Source organism: Pinus tabuliformis, chromosome 2_2 (genome assembly GCF_031772625.1).
Source record: "Pinus tabuliformis cultivar Carrire ecotype Pingquan chromosome 2_2, CPIR1, whole genome shotgun sequence".
Taxonomy (NCBI): Eukaryota; Viridiplantae; Streptophyta; class Pinopsida; order Pinales; family Pinaceae; genus Pinus; species Pinus tabuliformis.
The window spans coordinates 280,097,107-280,121,853 of NC_142300.1; the positions used below are offsets into that span (position 1 = coordinate 280,097,107).

Genomic DNA, 24,747 nt, shown 5'->3' on the forward strand with positions numbered 1-24,747 from the left:
CATTGTCAACCATGCATTGACCTTGTATATACTTCAACCTCATAATGGCAAGAAGTGCTTAATTCTCAAGAGCAAAGCTTTGAAATTTGTCATTCTGCACTCTACTTAAGCTTTATTAAGATATTTTAAAGTCTAGGATTCTAGTTTGGGTGGTTGGGAGCTCATTTGTTTGCCCATCCATCTAGGTTCAATTCGTACAAAAGTACATGTTAGCATGTTGTAATAAGGCTAAAAAGGTAGAAGACTCTTGGATAGAGGTTCACACCCTTGTTGTGCCTCGAGACATCTCGGCCCTTACTAAATCATAAATTCCCCACTATGTGTTGACTTAAAACTATTGACAATAACCTAGAAATTATAATGGCAATGAATTAAGTTTGAACCTCTACCTTGTCCAAATAATTCTAACCAATTACCAATCCTTCTAAACCTTAAAAAAACATATCCTTAAACCTTATATTTTTGAATGATTCTTCACTCTCAATATATTCTTTAATGATTTTCGTTTCCAAAGTGCCCCATTTTTTTTGGGACCAAAACGCATCTTTACTTGTATGAAACCCGTTTAGTATACCCTTATTATGGCAAGATGTGCTTGATTGTCGAAGGCCAAAGCTTTCGGATTTGCCAATATTCATTCTGCTCATATCTAAGAGGTCCTTTGGTGATTTCGGCTCCTAAAATTCCCTTTCAATGCTTTGAAAGAAATTCCCCTTTCACACGTTTCCTTAGGGCTATTTGGAAAAAACATATCAGAAATGCAAACATGATCTTGTGAACACGGTTTCATGTTTATACAGTTGTACCGCGGAGAAGAGCTGAACTGCGCTCCTTCATACCAATGCGTTTACCAAATCACCACGGGTTATCTCCAGTGAAATATCGAAAGCATACTAATAATCAAGTGGGACTAACTTCTACGAAAGCATACTCCTTACGCTTATTGAGGCCTACAAAGCCCAAATTGAAAGTGATATTCCTCAAGAAATTGGAGTGGTTATTGAAAGTGATATTCCTCAATGTTGCATTAGCTAATTTAACAGTACAATGAAAGGAAAATGATCCATGAATACAGGCAAAGATGGGAGCAAGAACTCTAAATGAGTTATTGGCAAAATTACCATGGACAGTTTGCACCAGAGGTAAGCATCCAACCTTACTTACACAGTTCTTTAGTTTCAGTGCTTTTCGGCATATTGCCCACAGCGACAACGTCACCATTAACAGCGTAGATGAAGATAAAATTCTGAAATCTCTGGACATCAAATGGCCAAAATTCCTGACCCCAACAGACGTAACCCAGATCATCAGAAGACAGAAAAACCCCCTTTTGGCCCTGCACATCTTCAATCATGCAGCCAAACACCCAAAATACAAGCACAATGGATCAATTTACAGCGTTATGATCAATATACTTGGATGCTCAGGGCAGTTCAGTGCAATGGAGGACGTTATTGAAGAGATGAGAATAGAATGCTGTGAGTGCAAGGACTCCCTGTTTACGAATGTTATCAAGCTTTATGGAAAAGCAGGCATGATAGAGGAAGCCACAAGGGTCTTTCGCAGGATTAGGGAGTTCAACTGCAAAGACTCGATCAAGTCTTTCAACGCCCTTTTGAATTTGCTTGTTGATAACGGGGATTTGGAGAGGGTCCATTCTTTGTATGCAGACATGAGGAGATTCGGTGTAAACCCTAATGCCTGTACTTTCAATATACTTATCAAGGCTTTGTGTAAGCAGAATAGGTCTGATCTTGCACTTGAATTGTTCCATGAGATGACCCCACAAAACTGTTACCCTACTGCGGTTACGTACAGAACCCTGATGCAAGGTCTCTGCAATGATGATAGATTGCATGAGGCCACCCATTTGCTTTATTCAATGCTGAAGAGGATTTCACAGAAAGGATATGGGGCCGACGCTGCTACTTACAGTGCCCTTCTTGAGGCTCTTTGCCGCCGAGCCAAGATCGAGAAGGCTGTTGAGATTCTGATTAAGATACTAAAGAAGGGCGTCAAGGCTCCCAAGCGATATGGTCTGGATCAGGATAGCTTTAGTAGCAAGCTTAATGAGCTTTGCGCAAGTGGACGGCTGGAAGAAGCTAGGGAACTAATAAATGAAATTTTATTTAAGGTGGGCAATCCAAGTCTCATGAGTCACAGTGTGATGATAGATAATCTCAGCATGGCGGGCAGGGTTGTTGAAGCCAGGGAGTTGTTGAACGATATGTTGAAAAAAGGTTATAGGCCTAGAGTTATTACATATAACAGGTTGGTTAGTGGGCTTTGCAAAGAAGGTCGGTCATATGAGGCCACCAAGATGTTAGACTTGATGTTAGAGAATAGCTGCCTTCCAAATGTTGTGACTTATAATATCCTGATTCATGGATTCTGCAAAGAATGCAAAGTCCACAAAGGAGTTGAATATCTGGATATTATGTCACAATGTGGCTGTCTTCCTAATGCTATAACTTATCAAACTCTGGTTGATGCTTTGTGTGCAGAGGGCAAGTTTTATGATGCTGCCAAAATTTTGGATAAGATGTTGGATAAGGGTTTTAGTCCACGTAGTAGTGCCACATACAACACATTAATTGATGGTCTCTGCAAACAAGGAAAGTTATATGAGGCTATTATTTTCCTAGAGGAAATGATGCAGGAAGGGGTAAGTCCAGATATTATTGTTTGGAATTCCTTAGTTAGTAGCGTCTGCAAGAAGAAAGCTATTCAAAAAAGTATTGATCAACTCCGGATAAATCTGGAGGGGCAAGGGTGGAGATTATAAGATTATAGTAGGGGTTTAATCTTTCAAGTTCCAGGAAAACGGCTAACCTCTGAAATTTTTAGTATGTTCTTGATGGGCTGTAAGAAGACATTGCAGTAGTTATAAAGTGCTCATAAAGGATACACTTTCACAATCTTGAACAATAGACCAATTCCCATGACCTGCTTACCATTGCCTACAACTATGAATATCTGTAGTTGAAGAAGGTGAATAGTAACAATGAAGCAGGATGTTAATATTGTCTGCGTATTGGCATTTTATGAACTGCTTTGATTTATCCTGACCATATATGGCAGCTTCATTATTCCAATGAAATTATATACAGTTTTTCAGAAGTATAAATTTCCAACATTTTGAGTCAATCATTTTGAAAGTATTTATGAAACTGAAAGCCAAATTAGGTACATGCTATGCAGGAAGCTAAGATGTGGCAGAAGCAGAAGCATTTTAGCACAGTGATTAAATTCCTGTTTTGTTAGATATGCTTCGTATAATAAGAAATGCTACAACATATGTTCAAGTTTGAATGCATGTGAACATTTTGAGAGATATTTCTGGACTTGCAAAGTTAACAGACCTCATGGGTAATGTGTTTTCTGGTGATTTCAAGTGGGTGCTGGTTGTAGCACCGTGTATGATGTCTGTGTGCTGATTGCAGACTGTATTACATGCAGGTACATGATGATTTTATAACTGTGAAATATAAAAAAAATGACAGATGCTAATGTGTTAGATTGTTTCTAATTGATTATTTAAGATTGCAGATGTCATGGTTGCTGGCCTTCGCAGAAAGGCTGAATTAAATCACTGTTGCTGGCCTTGGTGTAGGGACTGACTTTATTTGCTGTTGCTGGCTTTGGTAAAAAGGCTGAACTCAATTAATGAATGCAGATCTTGACAAGGAGACCGACTTAATTGAATAATGCTGATAAAAGGGTTGAATCCTAACTCTTGTAATGGTGGATTGAAGGCAGGTTGAGGTAAATATACACACACACACGCATGTACATTCTTCGCATGACTGTCAATAAACTGATATGTACATGTGTATGTAAATTTTGATTTTTGAAAACATGCTGAGACATATGAATGTACTTATTTATGTCCTAAGGTTTTGAGACATATTACTGATAAGAAACTTGAGATGTGTGTGCAGCTGCAGAGCGATATGCTTAGCATAGCATGGCATGGTAGCAACTGGTATTTCTTTTGCATTGATGATGCTAATAGCTGAATGTATATGGCAGTGCATAGGAAGATTCGGTACAACAATAGAAGATTAGCTTGTGAGAGCTCTCAGGCACTTGAACCAGCAGGGTATAAAGCTGGAAGAGAGGGGAAGAGGAGGGGGTATCCCCTCATGGCCCTCTGATAAACATTGAAGGATCCCTCCCTGGAAGAGTTGGAGGGACTGCAAATTTAAAAGGCTGCCATGAAACCTGGGAGAGGGCTTGGTCTGAGTATTTATGCATACATATGGTGGTGTAAGATCCAAAAAAAGAAGAAGAAAAACACTGAAACTCATGGGAATGGGTTGATGTGGAAGCGTTGGATGTATCATATAGTTTGCGCCTTTCTGTTGGCATCTTATCTTTATTTTTTATTTTCTATTGCTTTCACTGTCGACTGTACACATGGCCATGCTATTTTGTTTTGTGACTTTATGATTGCTGTCATGAATCTCTTTTTGTTCCTTTTATTGTTGCTCTCATTTCCTTTTGATATTTTCCTTTCGTCTTTCATGCTTTGGGGCCTTGGAAAAATTTGTTGGGTGTGGAAGGAAAGCCACGGAACTCTGTGGGAAGGGCTGAGTGGAACCCAACAGAATTATGCGACCTGGTTAAGGTCCTGTGTACAAATAAAGAGTAGTGAAGAAAAATGAGAAGGGCTGGAAATGGGTAGTGCGTACTTGGCATGGATGAGGATATGCTGAGATTGTGTAGCTAGTTCCAGGCAATATGGAACATCAATTGGGCAAATGGGCCGGAAAAAGGCCATTGTTGGAATATGTTGAAGCATCGCTCCTGGATGTGACAACAAGCACAAATGAAGGAGTATAAGTGGCTGGAAGTAGACTGTGTGAACAACAATATGAGAAAGTAACAACGGAAAGCGCTGGTACGAACAACAAGGTGAAAAAGGTAAAAGGGAGGAATTCTGGTAAAATATTTCTTTTGGCCGCATTGGCAATTGTTGTTGCAACTCTATGCATGTTTTGCATAGGTGCAGAGAGTTCTCTAAACTCTGATCTGAGTCGACATATGTGAATATGTGTTATAAATATGGATTTGTTGATGATTAAATGGATATATCAAAATGCCATTGTGACTGACAGGGTCTTGTCAAGGACCATTCTTATGAAAGAATGATTGATTATGCTTATGAATTTAATACATGAAAGGATAGCATGATTGAGATTCTCAGTTATGGGAGGAATCCATTGAGCAAGAGGAAATTCTTGTTGCTATTAATTTTAATGTCATGTGATTATGACTTTCATATGCTCATGTTGTATTATGTCTATGACAAGGAAATACTGATGCGAATCTCTGGACGCAGGATTGGGCATGTACGCCACTAAGCGTTGTGCTGATTCCAAAAGAGAGCTCACCAGACTAGGGATGCTTTGATGATAGCCAGGCTGAGAAAACCCATGGGGTGAGCCGTGGCTGTGTTCCTGGTGCTGTAAATACCACTGGAGACTCTGCTGGTTGAGAACTTCTGAGAGGTTGAGACACCCTAGGGCTAGTGGGTTGATAACCCCTGATGTAACATAGGGGGAAGGATGAGAACACAGGTGTGATCATCACTGAAAAGTTGCTAGCAAGTGTGCTTTTATTCTACAAAAAGAAATGTAGCTGACAAACCTCCTTATCTAATCATACATATCTATCACGAAAACCTAAACTAAGACTCTTTGTGCTGCGCATGAACCCCTATGTTGTTTTGTGGTTAAGCCACTATGGTGTAACAACGGGGAGCTGTTGAGAACACCTGAGAAATGGGCCTTGCTAATTATATGTGCGTGAATGGCTAAGAAACCACCCAGAGGGCTGGATTTGAAGAAGGAGCTGACTAAAGAGCACGTGACGCGAAGTAGCCACACTGAGTATTGTGCCTTGGGGTTGAGAAAACACTCAGAGCTGGTAAAGCCATTCGTGGCATTTTGTTTAATAGCGACACTAAGTGTTTAATTTGGAGTTGCGTTGAATGTTGTGCCTTAGGGGTTGAGAAAACATTCAGATGAGCCGAGCTTAAAAGACAAGTTAAATACTGCAAGGAGCTATGCTGAGTCAAAAAACAACAATATGAAGATATTAGAGTGCGCAACAATGCATTGAAGATGAAGACTTCAAGAACATGGCCATTATGGTGGCACTGGAACCTAGTAATGTTTGTTGATTGCTATGAATGAGACACTGGGTGCGTGCCGGGAAGCAATGGGCCGAGACTGTTCGCTGAAAGAGCATTGAGCTCAGTGAACAACAACATTGGACATGGAGTCAAACAACACTCTAGAGGGCAAGTTATCAAGCTGGATAAGGCACATCAAGAAGCATTAAAGAACCACAGAAAAGTGGCTAATCTAATGAATTTTTATATCCATTGAGTTGCTAGGCAAGCAACTGTGTGTGTAAAATCTAATTGTAACTAAGTTGTACTTATAAAGGTCACAATGATCTATGTTTGGGTCAAACATGTTTTGTAAATGTGTTTGGTCATAGAATACCGAGGACAATGTTCCTCCAAGGGGGTGGGGTTTGTGACAACCCTTCTTACTAATCCCCCTATTATAAATAATGTAATGAAATTGCGGTAATCAATAGGTTGAGAATTGGGACATGGATTTCAGAGCTTGGGGAGGAGATTTCTTGGGAAGTTGGAGGCTTGATTATTTAATGGCGGTCATGGGAGTTTGGCTGTTATGCCTTAAATGGGTTGACCACACCATTGAATCCAGCTAGAGAAGAGAGGACGAGCCCATGCCTCTCTTGGACAAATTCACAAGCAAAAGGGACAAGGAAGAAAATACTAGGCTGCGTTGCTAGGCTTGAAGTAGGCCAAAAAATGACTAACAGGAAGTGGCATGGGGAGCTGGCATGATATCACCCTCATGAACACATGAAATGGTAATGGAACCACCGGTCGGAGAGGGAGATGGACCTGGGGAAGTGCACGACCACACAACCATATATGATTGCAATAACAATAATGGAAGGCTGCAAAAGAAGACTTCTGGAGAGGGGAGATAATGTGGAAGCAAATTTTGCAACGAGGCTTCTCATTCAGGAGTCATTGATTTGAGGGGGATCATCGGAATTCAATTAGTCATCAAGGGGGTAGAATTCTTGAGTAGAGGAGAAACAAGAAAATAAGGCAGAGAGTTTAGAAAGTGGAAGATCACTCTCGTGGTAGCTTAGCTGAAGAAACCCAAGAGGGCTTGCTAGCTGAGAATCATAGAGCAGTGGCTTGCCTTAGGGTTGTGAACCCACTAGGAGTGGCTTGCGTGAGGACTAATGGACCCACTAAGAGTGGCTTGCTTAAGGATTGATGAAACCACTAGGAGCGGCTTGCTTAAGGATTGATGAAACCACTAGGAGCGGCTTGCCTTAGGACTGATTAACCCACTGGAAAGCTTGTTGGATTGATGAACCTACTAGCTATGAGAGAAGCTTGTTGGATTGATGAACCTATTGGCTATGAGAGAGACACAAGGTACTTGTGGGGCTGATGAACCACTAGGTGCAACTGTGGGGCTGATAACACTAGTGCTTGCACTCACTGATGAACTACCTAGAGAGGTGGTCTCTATGCTCCTATAGTAACATATCCAACTAATGAACCTTTCCATGTTAGAATGGAACTTCTCTCCCGGAACTGAGTTGAGACTCTCTGTGCTTGCAAGAACTCTTGCGTTGATGTTGATCGAGTTAAAGCCCCCTATAGTGTAACTATTGAGAATTGTTGAGAATACTTGAGAGAAACGACCTTGATCACTGTGTATAAGTGATGGATTGAGAGTTCCTAACTAGTCCCTGGATTCCCTGTTTTTGGTTTGACTTCTTGATTTGTTGGTGGGTAGAGGTGGCATAGCCTCTGGACTTCCTATTTCAGCTAGCAACATTAGTTTTATTCCTTTGAGCACTCCTCCTCAAGCTTTGAGATCTGGCTTGGGGGTGATTGGCTGTAAGAAAGGTCGTAGTGCAGGCCAATCTAAGGTTGGGTGGAGAGTTGAAGTCCCAATCTTAGTTGCCGAACTTCTGCATAAGGTAAGTGTTCACTTATGTCCTTGAGCATTTGAATATTATGTATATGTTTCTTCCGTTGATTAAATGCTATGTTCAGATTGAGAAATGTGATTTCTTGTAAGGATATGAAATGTTGTTTCTTATGTAATTTGTGAGGAATGGTTTAATTCCCTTGTTTGTTCCTGAGCCCGAATTTAGCCTATTTGTCTGAATACAACAAATGTGTAATCCCCGTGGTTGATTATGTTCTTGCATTAAAATGGTTTGCATAATTCGACCTGGGTATATAATTGTAAGCTCAAGAGAGATAGTCATATATATATGTGTGTGTGTGTGTGTGTGTGTTGGCTAGTTTGAGTGTGGTAAAACTCAGGAGGAATAACTTTGTCTTAAATGCAAGCTCAAGAGAGACAACATTCTCTCTCTCTCTCTCTCTCTCTATATATATATATATATATGCTTATATATCTATGCACGAGCTGGGTCGAGTGTAAATGAAGCTTAGGAGGGATTGTCTTGTCAACGATAAGTGTCGTAGGCTATGTGTGTGCATATATATATATATATATATGCCACAAAAGCTTAGGAGAGATAGCCCTTTTTGATTTAATTAAAAGCTCAAGAGGGGCAGGCCCATTATCTATTTACAATGCTAGGAGGGAGTTGCACAGAGTTTAACGCCCAACGTTGGAGTGCGGCCCTCCACAATAATGAAACCATATATGTACAGGCTAGGAGAATAGTTGTTAAACAACTAAGTGTTGAAAGGCTACTTTACATCCCGAGATAGAGATGTTGGACCGGTGAGAGACCTTGGGGGTTTTGAATGAGTGCACAATGAGTTTTGGCTAGAGACAAAGGCTGATACAGGAGGCAAGTCTAACAAATGAGGGTGAAAGTGTCGTCTGAGGCCTCAGAGTTGGTAGAAACCACGAAAACGCCAAATAAATTATAACGGGGAAATCGTGTTTCGCAAGGGCCGTGACCCCACTGGGACCTAGGGCTAGGTGGCAACTGACGTGGCTCTAGATTGATGTGGCGCCACGGTGGCGTGTCACATGGCAACTGGATTTGGCCTTTTAGAAGGGCCAAGTGGCCCAAAAATGGATTACACTTGGCAATCCCAGGGGAAGCCATGTGGATAGGATGACATGAGAGTGACGTCACCTTGGGCTGACATCATCTCGACGGTTCCAAAGGGGTGGCATCGAGTAATGGCCGAGATTTATGTCTCGAGACAGAGAGTTTCATGGCAGATGGCGACAAATTTGTTTTCTCAATGCTAACCTTTTCCTGGTGTTGCAGAGTCAGGCACATAGGAAATGGGAAAGATTTATGTCTCGAGATGGAGATTTTTTTCCTGTCAATTCATGCGAGAAAGTCCGTCTCGCCTTGGGATTTTGCTAAGTGATGTGTGAGGTAAACTAGGTGATTTATGTCTCAAGATGAGAAATTTCCCCTGTTGACCGATGAGGAAGGATTTTCATCTTGCCTCGGGGGTTTTGGTATGGTGCCCTATGGAGTGCTGAGGAAATGGCCAAGGACCTAGGTTTCATTATATTGGGAAATAGTTGCATTGCAAGCCTTGGAGGGGGTTTGGTGGGGGCCATGTTGTGATAACGTGGCCATATGCCATTATGGGATGCCAAGGGGGCAACCCTTGAACATGGACCCACTCGGGAATGATAGGGGATGCCATGGTAGCGAGTTGGAGTGCCATGTGGGCACAAGGTGGGGACCTCGTGGGTGCCATGTGGTAGAGCTCAGTGACATGGCAAGAGGTTCTTGGGCAAACCTTTAAATGACCATATCTTTTGATCCGGGAGTTAGATTGAGGAAAATTTTACATCACCAGAAAGCTCTCGATGGGATGAATGCAATGGTGATGTTTATTTTAAGTTTTGAGGAGTTTGAAAAATGATGAAAGTTTTAGACCCCATTTCCATGACAGGACTATGGAGGTTGAGTCTATGATAGTAACACCCTCTATCTTGTGCACATGATTGCCATTCAAGTCATTTATCAAAGTAACAACACTTGGTTTAGGTGCTTATATAACTAGAGAAATTTGTTCTGGCATCTTTAAAATTTTTGTACAACTCGCAGCCCATGCATGTTAAGAGTACAAGTTTTCTTGCTTTCCTAGTTATTGCAAGAGGAATTTGCATCTTCTGTTCCTCAATACACACCTACAAAAGCTTTGGATAAAGTAATTCCCAAATGGATCAATCACGAGTTCAATTATTTGATCAATAATTTCCACATAAATTTTCTGCACATCCTTAAGATTCCCCTTGTCAAACCTCTTTTGTAGAAAATAACAGTCGTGTCAGTGTTTTTTTTTTTTTAACGAAGTCGGGTACTTATATATTATAAAAGCCTGCGATACAGAATTCAAGTACATAAGGGAGATGGAGCTTTGTGCTGAGATTCAAAAGAGGGTACGCAGACCCATATTTCTCGCTGCTCCTTTTGTTTAAACGGAAAGCAAAACAAAGGCGACTATATTGCCTGACAAAGGAACCCCCTATCCATCTAAATTTACATTGCATCCGTTAAGGGTAATGTTGAGTGACTGAGTCATCTGGATTCCTGACGCTTGCCTTGGTTGAAGCTTCAGCTTGGTAGCTCTGGGTAAGGGAGCGAATATGCTCTATGGCAGCCTCCAGGTGGCTGCATCTTTCTTTTAATGCTTCGATCTCTGTCTTCCTCTTATCCAATTTTTTCCGCTTTGAATTCCTGTCTGCATGATAGTCTTCTTGCAGCTCTTTGAGTTGCTGAGTCAGGCGATTTATCATAAATGTGTGAGCCTTGCACATGGTGCAGTCCTTGTTGTTAAATATGTTGCCCAGAGGGTTGCCTGGTTGAGCCTGGCCCGCTGGTTGTTGTTGCTGATCTGCCATCCGAACAGAGAGAATACCAAGTCTTGAGGGAGGGAATGTGGGCAGCGAAACAGAGGAAACACCACTGCTTGTGGGAGGAGATGGGAGCAACGTAGAGGGGAAGGCGATGCCACTAGGGTGTAATCTCACTAGGGAGTGGAGATTACTTAGAGGCCTGAGAGTGGGCTGAGAGGAGACATCAAAGACCCTGCTGCACTTCAGAAATGAAACGGTCAGCGAATAAAAAACAAAGAATAAAACCACAGTTACCAGGGGCTCGTAGCGGAGCTCTGCTTCCCGTGAGTTGAATTCTTCTACCAGATACCTACACTTGGAGCATAAGCGGTTGCATAAGTCACAACTGCTATTGACTGACGCAGAGTAATACTCCTCTTGAGCTGTGCTGTTGCAAGAAGTGCGACTGCAATTTATAGGACCCTGGAGGAGCCTCATGAGCTCTAATCTGTTCTGGACGGTTCTGTTCTTGGAAGTGGAGAGTTCAGCTGTGATGATTTTCCTGCTGCCAAGGAACTTGCGGAGGTGAAGGATAAGATCCCAAATCCTGAAGATGTCTGCGCTGATCAGATAGAAGATCCCGGTGAGATATGGCTCAGAATTGTGGTTCAGATCATGAGGACGCTTGGATTTCCAATGTTGCCAGTTGGAGTAGAGGGGAGGATTGGGGAAGGACCAGGTACGGGATAAATTGTTCCTGAGGTGACAGGGCTTCATGGACGAGGCGCTGAGGGGGATCCAATTAGGGAATGGTTTTCTCATACACAACTTCATTTTCTTTTACTTGACCTGTTAGCCTTTCAGTTGCCTTATTCGCTAGTTCGTTTGCTTCTCCATTATTTGCTCTGAGGATGTGCTTGAATGAGACTTCCCCGAGAGTCCTAATGTTTTCCATAATCCTTTCTTTGATTCTGTTTAGAGCAACTTGTTTGAAGTCTCTTCCCGATGTCATGGCTGCTATAATAATAGCAGAATCGCCCATTATTAAGAGACTTTTTAGACCAAGATTCCTGGCTATGCCTGTCCCAAGAAGGAGGCTGTATGCCTCCGCCTTGTTGTTTGTCATGGTGCCCAGGCCCCATTCAAAAGTCGCAATGTTTCTTCCTTGACAGTGTTTGATAATTCCACCTGCTCCCGCTTTGCCCGGGTTGTTCTTTGATGCCCCATCGAAGTACAAGGTAGGTTTGTTTTGATTTTTTATCCACTGTTTCACTTCTTCTTTCGTTCCTCTCAATTTCCATTCTGACTTCCTTCCTTCCGTGTTTGCTTGCTCCTTAGTTCCCGTTTTGTGTTTGAACTTGCTGATCCATTCTTTGACTCCTTCATCTGCCAAGTCCAGCTCTACCTGAGTTCTGCCATTTGCCTCAATGGTCTCAGAGATGAGGGCCATTGTTTTGGCAAGAACGCTGGAAATGCTTGGTTTTTTGTCTTTGAAGATACACTTATTCCTAGCGAGCCATATCTGCCAGCAAAGATTAGCAGGGATGCTGTTCCATATCCTTTTGACCAGGCCTTTACACTTACCAGCTTGAGGGAAGCTGTTAACCCATTGTTTCTGAAGAAGATTGATTTGGTTGGGGAGATCACTGATGCTTAGAGGGCTGATAATGTGGTTCCAACAAGCTCTTGCGAAGGGGCAATCCCTAAATAGATGAGTGCTGCTTTCCTCTTCCTCCCTACACATGCAGCAAATTGAAGGTCCATGGATGCCCTTCTTCCTGAGATTTTCTGCAGTGAGGACTTTACCATGCAGAAGGGTCCAATTAAAAAACTTTACGTTTGGCAAACACTCAGTTCTCCACGCAACTTTGTAAAATGGCCAATTGTTTATTGCTGAGGCGTTTTGCAGAACTTTGTATCCCTCCTTGACCGTATAACTTCCCCCATTGGGGTCCCAGACATATTTGTCTTCTGCAGTTCTGTTTGTGGGGGCTGAGCCTATCAAAGAGGATTTGAGCTCAGTCCAGGGGTTCTTGAGGTTATCCGGGAGGGAGAGAGGCCTCCAGCCTATCCAACAGTCCTGATCCCATAGAGAGAGATCATATAGAGATTTGATCTTAGCTTCTGCCATCCACCTTTGCAGGGCCCTGAAGTTGGGGAGCATTGCCCTTGCTTCCTTGCCCATGATCCTGTCCTCCCAGATATTTATTTCTTTGCCATTCCCCGGAGCCCTGGAGATGCAAGATTTGAAATGAGGAAGTGTCTTTTTGATCAGCTTCCAAACAGGAGTGCACTGTCTTTCAGTGATGGTTTCTGAGAGGATGCTACTATTGGTCCCATTTAAGTACTTCCTCTTGATGACCTCTGTCCACCAAGCCCCTTTCTCATTTAGAATTCTCCAAACTAGTTTATAGCCCATTGCCATGTTAGCGAGTCTTGGAATTCTGATTCCGATTCCTCCTTTTTCTAAGGGAAGAGTGACCTTATCCCATTTTACCAAGCTGAATTTCTTTGTGTCTTGCTTTCCTCCTTGCCACAAGAAACTTCTGATAATCAGTTCCATGTGCTTATGGATGCCTGCCGGGGCGAGGGTAGTAGCAAATTGATAGATTGGAAGGGCTGAAAGAATGGCCTTGATGAGGATAGTTCTGCCTGCCAAATTAAGCCAATACACTCCCCAGCTTTGTAGTTTCCCTCTTAGCTTCTCGATTAGTTTTACCCAGATCTCAGCTTTAATAGTTTCCTTGGCTAAAGGCAGCCCTAAATACATGAAATGGGACCAATTCCCTTGTGCGGGTATTTCCATAATTATGGATATTCTCTGGGTTATGTTTCTTGGAACATTCCAGGTGTAAATCATGCATTTGTTGTTGTTCAATCTGCCTCCAGAGGCTTGTAGAAACCTTTCCATTGTGCTCTTGAATCTCCGGGCAATAATGCTGGAAGCACCCTCTATCAGCAGAGTGTCATCTGCAAAAAGGGAGTGATTGATTCCCTTTGAACCGCGAACTATGTCCACCCCTGTTATTTCTTTTGATTTTCGCTTGTTCTCCAAGTGCAAGCTGAGGGTTTCAGCCATTATAATGTAGAGAAATGGTGACAACGGGCATCCCTGCCTCAAGCCTCTAGAACTCTTGAAGGCGCTGCAGGGCCTTCCATTGATAAGGGGAGCTGTCCAATTATGAGAGATACATTCCATGACCCGGTTAGTAAAGTTCTCTGAGATACCAAATTTCTTTAGGACTGCCTTGAGGAATGAGTGGTTTACTCGATCAAAGGCATTCGCCATGTCCAGTTTAATGACCATGCCCCTCTCCTTTCTGGATATGCTACTATGTATTGCCTCTTGTATTAGAATGACATTATCCGTGATGTGTCTCCTAGGTACAAAGCCTCCTTGGTTCTCGGATATGAGGGAGGGGGGGGGGCGTAAATGTTGTATATCGTGTAGTCTTCTGTCTTAGATATGTTTTGCATATCTAGTCTTAACCACCATCTGTTCTGCCTGCTATCTTTGAGTTTCCATTTAGTTTTGTTCCAAATTGTACCTATTCCGCCTGAGGCTCCTGCTGCGCTTATTGCTATTCCTTCATAGCTTCTGCTTCTTTTCACACTGCTTTGAAAATCCTGCTCGGTGATTTTGGTCTCCTGAAGTAGTAGAAAGTCTGGGTGTTCCAATTTGAGAAGGTCACGGACTGCATTAGCTTTTAGGGAGGAGCCCATCCCCCTACAGTTCCAAGAGACCAGATTCATCACTTACTTTGTTTGTTGTGAGTTCCACCTTTCTCCTTTACCTTCTCCCCGCTTCCTTTGGTCTTATCAAGATATGTGTCCATTGGTTGTTGGGTCCCTGTGGCCATTTCCTTTGCGGCATTCTCATCCCTTATCTCTTTGTTTGATTTCCTTCCAACTTTTCTGGGTGGGTCTGTGGATGTGATGTTTTCCTTCGCTTTATTCCTTGTTAAGATTCTTTCAACAGTTTGGGGGGGGGAAGTCTGAGGGGGGGAGGGAGGGGTTGATTTGGGACCTCTCGGAGAGAGGGGGGGGGAGGAGGGGTCCTCAGCAGATAGGGATTCGAAAGGGTTGGAGGAGGAGGGGAAAGAAGGGTCAGATCCGGTTGGAAGGGAATGAGGGTTTGAGTTATCAATAGGGGGCTTTGAGGAGGTTCCAGGGGGAGGATTTGTCTTTTTCTTCTTTACAATTTCCCATGCTTCTTCCGGAGCTTCCACATTGTTATCAGAGTCTACAAGTTTATTTTTACTACATCTATTGGCAAAATGCCCATACTCGTGACATACCTTGCACTTGAACGGCAGCTGTTCGTAGTCCACTTGCTGTATATGCGTCCACTGGTCCACCTTAAGTTTGATCGCTTCCGGCAATCCTTTCCCCAGGTCCACTTCTACACATATCCTTGCACATGCGTGCATATTCTCCTTTGGTTCCGATCTGTCGATATATTTCCCTACAGCATTCCCTATGGCTTTCACAGATTCATCTCCCCAGCAGTGGAGGGGCAGATGGGGAAGACGGACCTAGACCGGAACAGCACTCGGAACATCCATCTCTGGATCAAAGTCAGGAGTCCATCTGTTTAGATAAAGGCCTCTGGTGTCCATGAAGTAGGGGCTGTTCCTGAAGATGAGATTACGATCTTCCACCGTTTCGAAAAGGAAGGTAAAGAATCCCCTCCCACAGAATCTTATTTCTATCTTCCCTTGGACCATTGAGTTCCAGTTCCTTTCTACCCATCGCTGAACTGTTCGGGGGGATGGCCATAGTCCCGTGAACTGGCCAACCAACCCACGATCAGCTAGGGCAACTGCTGCTTTCCTCGGAAGGGCAGGAGGGAGCGAGACTTCCGGGATTTCATCCAGCTTCTTGATGAACTTTGAGGCAGAGGGGCGTATTTTCTCAGAGGTATTCTCTTGGATTAATGAGGCAAAAGTCTTCTCCAGGTCATCTTGCCCTTTGTTTGGTGGATCCATTGCAGAGGGTATCAGCAGCGCCAGAGGCGCTCCTGCGAAAGGCAGAGGGAGGGAAGGGCCGCAGGCCCCCAAGAGAAGCGGGCAGGAGGCCCCAGGATGGCAGAGGGAGCAGTCCGGCAGAGGAGGCAGCCCAGCAGCAGCGCTGCTAGGTGCAGGCGCGCAGAGGGTACGCAGCAGCAGCAGGGGCAGGCGTGGGAGGGAGGCGCGGGCTCTCTCAGCTCTCTCACAAAAAACCAGTCGTGTCAGTGTTTTGCTATAAGATATATCAGATCCTTTACTTCTTCCAATGAATTGTATTTAGGTTTACAACCGCTAAGAATTAGGTAATACATTGGATGAAAGCGCATGTTCTATAACTCGAGAAGGTACTCCTTTAGTATTTGCACAATTATTTGACTGAAAAGACCTTGAAAATGAAGCAAAAGAATATTGCCCATTTAGAATGTCCTTGCATTATCATGTCCATTACTTAACAAGTCTTTCTTGTGCACCTGGAGATGATGGATCGTTGGTTGGAAGGGAATCCACACTTAACTATTTCTAGTCAAAATCCTTTAAGGAAAACCAATTTTTTTTTTATATGTTGATCCAAAATTGTAACCATTTGAGGATCCTTTAGTGAAAAAGAACCAATTTGAGACATCCTCGAACTTGCAACAGATTGCATCTGTTGATGAAGTCATTCGATTCTTTGAAGTATGTGATGCTACAACACACATCATTTCAAGCACCTTTTACAACATTTAATGCTTTGGTGCTGGAAAAGTCTCAACTACAACTAAGCACATTGTAGCAATCCTAGCCTTCTTTCCTTCCATTCTTATATGGATCAATTACTTGTGTTGGAGCAATATACAATGGAGAAAACTCCCATGAAGAAATGGTTCCTCAATTTAAATGTACCATGTGATGACCAACTCACATATACCTCATATACAAATTGGAGAGCAACACACATCAACATGGATGATCTGGATTTTTGAGTGGAATGAAATTAAATACAAATTTATTGCAAAAACACAGAGATACAATAAAACTTGACTTCTATTAATAAATGGAATGTGCTGAAACTGTAAATAATGTAGAATGAAACAAACTTGCTTGAATGGTAGTAGCTTATATCTAAGAAGAGATGTGGCGACTATGCACATTCGCCCAAGCACATTAAAATGAGACCAAAAGGCCCTTTTTAACATAAAGCAGTAATGAGGAAACCTTAAACATCCAAAAACCTAACCTAGGAGATGAAACGCCAAAAGGTTTTTGGCCCTAATGGGGTTAGTTGGTACATCATATTCTCGGGGCTGTAACTTTTGCATACGATCTTCGTTTGATGTGCTTGGTAGCCATGTTGGAAAAGTCTAGCCAAGAAGTACACATTTCGACTAGGCCCAAGCAAAACCTTATGGCTATTACCTAGGCCCTTGCCACATCAAAAAAACATTGTTTAGGGCCTCAAGAGTCAAAACAACCTTGGAAGTTCAGGATCCAAAAAAGTGTAGAAAACTACCAAGATGGAGAAGTATGCTCTGAGCTAGTGGCACAGGTGGGTGGCCACCAATATCCACCTAGATTTATGGAAGACTTGCCAACACTCAAAATTATTAGGGGCACAAGGTCTGAAAATAATCTCCATCTTACTCTCTATTGAAACTAATTCATCACAAGGCTAAAGAGTGCATTTGCCATTACCGATGCATCAACTCTCATATTTTCTTCTCTTGGCATTACCTCAATGGAAAATGTATCAAACAACTCTGGTGTCCATTAGTCATGCCTGTATCGTTTCAATATGTCATATTTGGCATCAAATTGATTTTTACCTTGCATAACCATTCCCTCACAATAACCTGTAACTTTCTAGACTTTGATACCCATATCTCTTGCCAATTTAAGACTTAAACATAATGCTTCAAATTTTGTAATGTTATATGTGCAATCAAATTCTTGCATGTAAGATAAGCTCTTGGTGTCACGTTGAGGAGATGTGAAAACAATTCCAACGCCTACACTTGTTCTACACTAGCCCCCATCAAAGTGCATTCTCCAAGCAAATTCACTTGTTTCTTTGGGAATTTTCTTAACTTCTAGAGCTATGGAATGAGCTAAAATAGTGTAACTTCGTAGTTCTTTTCTTCACAAACCAACTCATTCATTTGGATCATTCAGATCCTTAAAATGATATCCCATCATTGGTTCCCTATCCAATGTGACATATGTTTTCTTCCATGTGGGTTCGGAAACATATAACAAATCCATCTGAATGTAGCCTCCTAGATTGATGGCCCACTTCTTGACAATAATATACCCCATGGATCTGTGACATCAATAACAACTGCTTCCATTACAATGAGATATTTGGATAGGCAACTATCTTAACACGAAGATCCTTAAGTAAACCACATGCTTTGATTTCCCTTGAATCTGTGGTGTACACATTCCTATATGGCTGAGTGCTCTTAAGACCTACTACCTCCTAGGTTCTCATTTGGTGCAAAATCCCTAATCACAAATGTAAGACCCTAAGGGAAAGCCTAGCCAAGCTACCCATTGTCACCATAGTGGCCTTGCCTGTCTTACTTCAAATGAGTTGGAATCTAGCTTGGGGGGGATTTCCCTTTGGTTGACTAAGATCAGTTCATGTAGTATGGAGTGGGAGAAAAAGAGAGCTTAGCAACATAAAAAGAAAGAAGGAAAATGTTTTTATATTTTTAAGTTTTGGTGCAGTGGATGAAGGGGAATGACTAGTGCCTTATTTGCATGGGCTATGGGGTCATATATGCAATTCCAAAGGTGGTTTTAAAGGAGGATTAGAGGCAATAAGCAATCAAGGTGAGATGCCCTATAGCAACCCTAATTTGGTTGTTAGACCTACAAGTTTAATGGTGGGAAGGGTATATCATAGATCCACTACTCAAGGCAATCAAATGGGTGGCCTCTACCAAATACTATCTACAAAATATAATGGAAAAATTGGACCAAATACACAATGCTTTGATCTTGAAGGTAAACAGCACAAAAGAGAGATGAGAAGGAGCAAACCAATTACCCTATCCCTTTCCAACAAAGCAGCCATGTTTATCTATGGCCCTTTATTGTCTTTGACATTCATAAACCTGCAAAAGAGATTTCCAATGGTGTGCCTAAAACATTATACCACACATAGGGATTGTACAAAAACTATACAAAGCTTTAAACAAAAGAAAGACGATTTATCCCATAACTTAGAGCTCTTTCACTCACACCAGAAATCCGAAGTTGCAAGTGGAGAGAGGAAACCTTAATATAGGTTTTAATTCAACTCTCCTCTACAATAAAATAATATTTTCCTTATATGGTTCTTCAACAAGGAAAATATTGAAAAAAAATTGGAAGTGGGAGAATTTGGACAAAAAGGCTCATGGAAAATACTAGATACTATCTTCAAGGTGGATATGATGTCATGTCATCTTCAACCTTCAAGCTCATGCTCACGCAAAGGTGAAATGTGAGTGCCATTTGTCCTCATGTGCAAGGTGCTCTTCAAGAAATAACTACCTCCAAAAGAAATGTGAGTGCCATTTGTCCTCATGCGCAAAGCGCTCCTCAAGAAATACATCTCCAAAATAATAAAAAAATGCTTGGCTAAAGAGGTAGGGCGCATCCTAATTTAGGTGCATGAATGCCAAAGTGTAAGGCTCCATGATTGGGGCACTTTCCAAGATAAATTGCAAATGTTGGATGTACTCCTCATAAGGGCACTCTTGTAGATATGCATGCAGTTGCCAAGTGTAAGGCTCCGTGATGAGGGCACTTTCCAAGATAAATTGCAAATGTTGGATGTACTCATAAGAGCACTCTTGTAGATATGCATGCAATTACGAAGTGTATGTGAAATTTTTCTTAAATTGCATCAACTGGAAATTTATTCTTCTAACTAATTAATTATGCATTTTATTCTCTACGACAAACAATGAATAAATCACACTGCAATTCTTCACAAATAAAAATGCTGCGGAAATAAAACAGGAACTGAGAAATATAGATTCACACACATAAAAATTTGACACAATTTTTTTGGACAATGGTCCTCGAAAAAAACCCAATGCAGGAAAACTGGTGCAACAGATGAGGGTTTTATTATTATGTAGCAGTAGAAATTTGAGTACAATTTGGATGCTTAATCTAGCAATCCAATCTGAGAGAAATATTGGCAAAATTATCAAGGGAAAATTTCCCTTCTCCTCAAGCAATCTAGCAACGATCTGCTCTTTGAATTTTGGCCCCAGAAAACCCTTGCACAGGCCTCTGCGCAGTCCCTCTTATGCACTGCCCGGATCTGCTCATAAATCAAACGTCTAGCCTGTTGCTGCCTCTGGAAGTGTTTCCCCTGCCCTTTGGAAAAAAATCCTTGGCCTCTGGAACCTGAAACGACATCCTTCCCAGTTGAATCGAATTGTCCTCTTGAGGCACCTGTGCAGTGCCTACGCAGCCTCCTAGGAAAATAATTTGGCCTCCTTTCCTGACTCTTCCAGTTTTAGAATCCTTCTCTGGAAATCTACTACTAATATCCCGCTTGCTCCCACTTCCTTCTGGCTCGAATTCTTTCGGTTGAATACTGCTCTCTGGAAAATCGATCTGCCAAGGAAACTCTCTCTTCCTATGTGTTTAGCTCCAACCCCATCAACCTCCTCTTATAATCTCTCATTGGCTCACCAACGACCATGATTAAGTCCTCATCAACAACTAAGATCATTTTTGAGTCGATCCAATCCATGTGAGTTTCTAGAGAAATCTCACCTTTCTCAATTAATTCTCGTTAATTAATCATTTTCCCTAAGTTAAACGTAGGAAAAAATTAATTATTGACCAATTAACTTATTTGAGCCATCTCTAGGTGTTTTCTCTTGAAACTTTTTCTGGGTTTTGGAGTTCTAATGTTCATAGTCTCTTTGTTTAAGTCGAGACTAGAACACTTGTTCGATGCTACCCAACCATCAAAAAGTAACACTCCCTCTTAGCAAGGAAGATGTTCTAGATGATCTCATAACATCCTCCCATACACTCTGCTGATATCTGACAACTGTGATAACCTGCCACTGCTCACCAACTACTGCGCAACTCTAATTCATTTGCCACTTTGTAGCTGAACCACCCTGCATCTGCGCTGCTACTGACATTGCACTGTACAACCTGTACAACTGACAACTCTGCTCTGTGCTGCAACTGATCTCATGCTATTGCTGCTGATGCAACTATTGCAACTGAGAACTATCCTCTGAATCAACTGTGTCCTTTGAACTGCAACTGTCTCTTGAGACTTTGACTGCTACTAGCCTCTGCTCTGTCCACTTAGAATGTCTGCGCTTCAATTGGTCTGTGCCCCTCAACATCTGAATACAACTAGTGCTGCAATTATCCTTTAATAACTGATTGCGCCATCTGACACTGGTCCATTTGCTACTACATATTGTGGGCCCTTGTAGCAAGGGTAATGATCCATATGAGGAGTGATCGACAACTGTTGCTGCTCCTTTATGGACCTTGCCTGAATTTCTGCAACTCTTGGGTCTAGAGCTCAATGTCTCCCCACCTCTCTCTTGGAGGTATAGTTGCATACAAAGCGAAGTCTTCCTCCAACCTGGAGGACAACTGGTCAATCTCTGTCGAAGTTGTTGCCTGCTCCTGCTTCTCCTTCTTGTCCTTCTTCCTCTGAGGACACTAGGTACTGTAGTGACCAAACTCACCACATCTGAAGCACTTGATCTTCGACAGATCCTTCTTTTTCTTTTCTCCTCCCTGTGAGCCTTGTCCCTGACTAGGACCTTTCTTTGCCTTTCCCTTCGATGCAAGGGCTACATTCTCCTCCTCCACACTTTTCGATCCTCTGTTGCTACCTCAGTACTACTCTTGACTAGAGCAAGTCACATCTCCTCTTGCATGAAATCACTATCGATCCCAACCTGGTAGTTGATCTCGTCTAGGAATACCTTGGACAAAAGTAGCCCACTCCTCGGTGAAACCTTTGATAGCTACACACACCAACTTAGCCTCTTGTGTTGTTTCTCCAACTGCGGCAAGCTCATTCCAAATATCTTGAATCTTGGTGAGGTAGGGTGTAACGCCTTCTCCCTTCTCATCCTAGTGGTTCTTAGCTTCTCCTTCAGGAACATCTTCCGATTCTCAGAAGGATTCCCGTATAGTGCTACGAGAGCATCCCACATTTATTTGGTTGTATTTTTGACCACAATGTATGAGACTACATGATCTCGAACTCCATCAAGAATCAACCGCTTCGCCTTGGCCATCTCCTTATTGTAGCTTTCTAGCTATTGCGGGTCTGTCGATACGGCTACAAATCTCTCTGTGTATGTCTTCAGACCATGCTCATCTAGCAGGAAAGTCATCATGGCTTTCCATATACAATAACTCAAGGCTCCTTCTAGCCTATCCTAATCTCAAAGTCTTGTTGAGGCCATTTTCTGCAAAACTCACTATTGGAAAAATAAAGAGGAATCTCCTCATTCCTGCTCGATTGCTAGCACTTCCTCCTGAAATGCGTAGATGTACTTGTTGCTTCTGCTACCGGCAACTGGAAATCATGGATTTCCTCTTGTACACTGGATCTGGAAACCCTCTGAAAAATTCCTTCGATGTGTGCCTTTTCTCTTCCACCCAATGTTGATTCTGCTACTGCAAAACTGTTTCAAAAACAACTACGCCCAGATCTACTTAACAAAACTACTGATTTGCTTCACCGAAAGTGCTTCTCGGTTTCACCACTGCCTGTTGGAACTGCTACTGGGCTTTGCAAATTTCCTTGCCACTTGCACTGGAAAATCGACCCCTCTGCCCAGTAGTTTGAACTGCCTAGCCAGCTCTGCGCAAATTTGGAGAAATTGTGCTGCTACTCCCTCTGAACTGCGAATTTTTCCCTCTTTGTTTCTGAGCCTTTGATCCGTCAAACTTACTTTGATACCATGAGAAATTTTCCTTAAATTGCAGCAACTGGAAATCTATTCTTTTAACTGATTAATTATGCAGTTTATTTGCTATGACAAACAACGAATAAATCACACTACAATTTTTCACAAATAAAAACGCTGCACGCACAAAAAAAATATAGATGCACACACATAAAAATTTGACACATTTATTTTTGAACAATTGTACTTAGAAAAACACAATGCGGGAAAACCAGTGCAACAGATGAGGTTTTTATTATTATGCAACACTAAAAATCTGAGTACAATTTGGATGCTTAATCTAGCATATGAGAGAAATACTGGCAAAATTATCAAGGGAAAATTTCCCTTCTCTTCAAGCAATCCGGCAACAATTTGCTCTCTGAATTCTAGCCCTGGAAAACCCTTGCACAAGCCTCTATGTAGTGCTTGTGCAGTCCCTCCTACGCACTGTCTGGATCTGCTCCTGAATCAGTCATCTAGCCTGTTGCTGCCTCTGGAAGTGTTTCTCTTGCCCTCTGGGAAATATCTTTGGCCTCTGAAACTTGAAATGACCTTCTTCCCAGTTGAATCTAATTTCCCTGTTGAGGCACCTGCGCAGTCCCTGTGCAGCCTCCTGGGAAAATAATTCGGCCTCCTCTCCTGACTCTTCTGGATCTAGAATCCTCCTTCGAAAATCTGCTACTGATCTCCCTCTTGCTTCTGCTTCCTTTTGGCTTGAATTCTTCTAGCTGAATGTTGCTCTCTGGAAAACCAATCTGCCAAGGAAACTTGCTCTTCCTGTGTGTTTAGCTCCAACCCCATCGACCTCCTCTCATAATCTCTCTGTGGCTCACCAACAGCCATGATTAAGTCCTCGTCAATGGCAAAGATCATTTATGATTCGATCCATGTGAGTTTCTAGAGAAATATCACCTTTCTCAATTAATTCCTGTCAATTAATCATTTTCCCTTATTGACTAATTAACTTAATTGAGTCATCTCTAGGTGTTTTCTCATGAAACTTATTCTGGGTTCTGGAGTTCTAGTGTTCCTAAGCCTATTTGACCAAAGTCGAGACTAGAACACCTGTCCGATGCTACCCAACCATAAAAAACTAACAGTGTAGTGGATAGAGTGCTTCTTCTAGAAGCCTTTTGACCAATAAAAAACATAAAATAGTCTTTGAACAAGTGCGTCCTTGGTATGCGAGCTTTGTGGACCACTTTTACTAGATTGAAACAAAAAAATATTCTTCCCTAAAGTGCACCCCAGGAAGGAGTTCCTCGTCCACATAATAACCACCACCTCAATAAAACATTCGTGTATGCATGTGCTCTTGAAGAGCAATTAGTGTGCCCTCGTAGTTTGTGCAGCCTTAACCACCTTTGAACAAGTCAACCAAGAATCAACTTCTCAAAGGGGATTGAACCAACAAAAAATTCTTCAGCAAGCAAGGTAGTACCTGCTGGCTTAAAGCACCCTCTAGCTTAAAAGAGCAGATTCTAAATATGCACGGACCACCAAGAATAGTGCTGCAACTCACCTACAAAGCACCGGTACTACAACCCATCTAACCAGCATCTGATATCTACATTCAAAGCATAGAAATTCCTCAAAGCTGATGCTCAACAGAGAGAACTTATTTATGCTGTTCATCCTCTCCTAACCCTGTCTGCTTACTCACTGAGAATCACCTGCTAAATGAGGTCTCTACTGCTGGCCTTTAACATCTCCAGGTCCATAGCAATATCTCTGTTATGAACTTTGGAAGGGACATGTTCAGCTGTGGAAGACCAAGCCTGCTCATTGTCTTCGTGAAAACAGTTCTTGACCCAGATTATCTTTTGAATAAAGCTTTCTTGAGGCTGAAATCTTCATTAGAAAACTTTGAGCCCGTATTTCCAATCTAGATATTTCTACTGTATAAATCAAATTTGCCTTAGAAACGTATCAACCAGACAG

General features: G+C 42.1%; 1 protein-coding gene across 1 annotated transcript in view; it reads left to right on the forward strand.

Annotated features, from left to right (window-relative positions):
* The first annotated feature begins 762 nt into the window (after window positions 1-762).
* EMB3101 (Tetratricopeptide repeat (TPR)-like superfamily protein) overlaps window positions 763-24,747 on the forward strand; it is a 30,129-nt gene continuing 6,144 nt past the window's right edge. Inside the window, exon 1 of the mRNA XM_089404579.1 lies at window positions 763-2,665. Within this exon, the coding sequence (XP_089260705.1) occupies window positions 1,082-2,665 (1,584 nt within the window). The 5' untranslated portion in view covers window positions 763-1,081. The remainder of the gene's footprint in view (window positions 2,666-24,747) is intronic.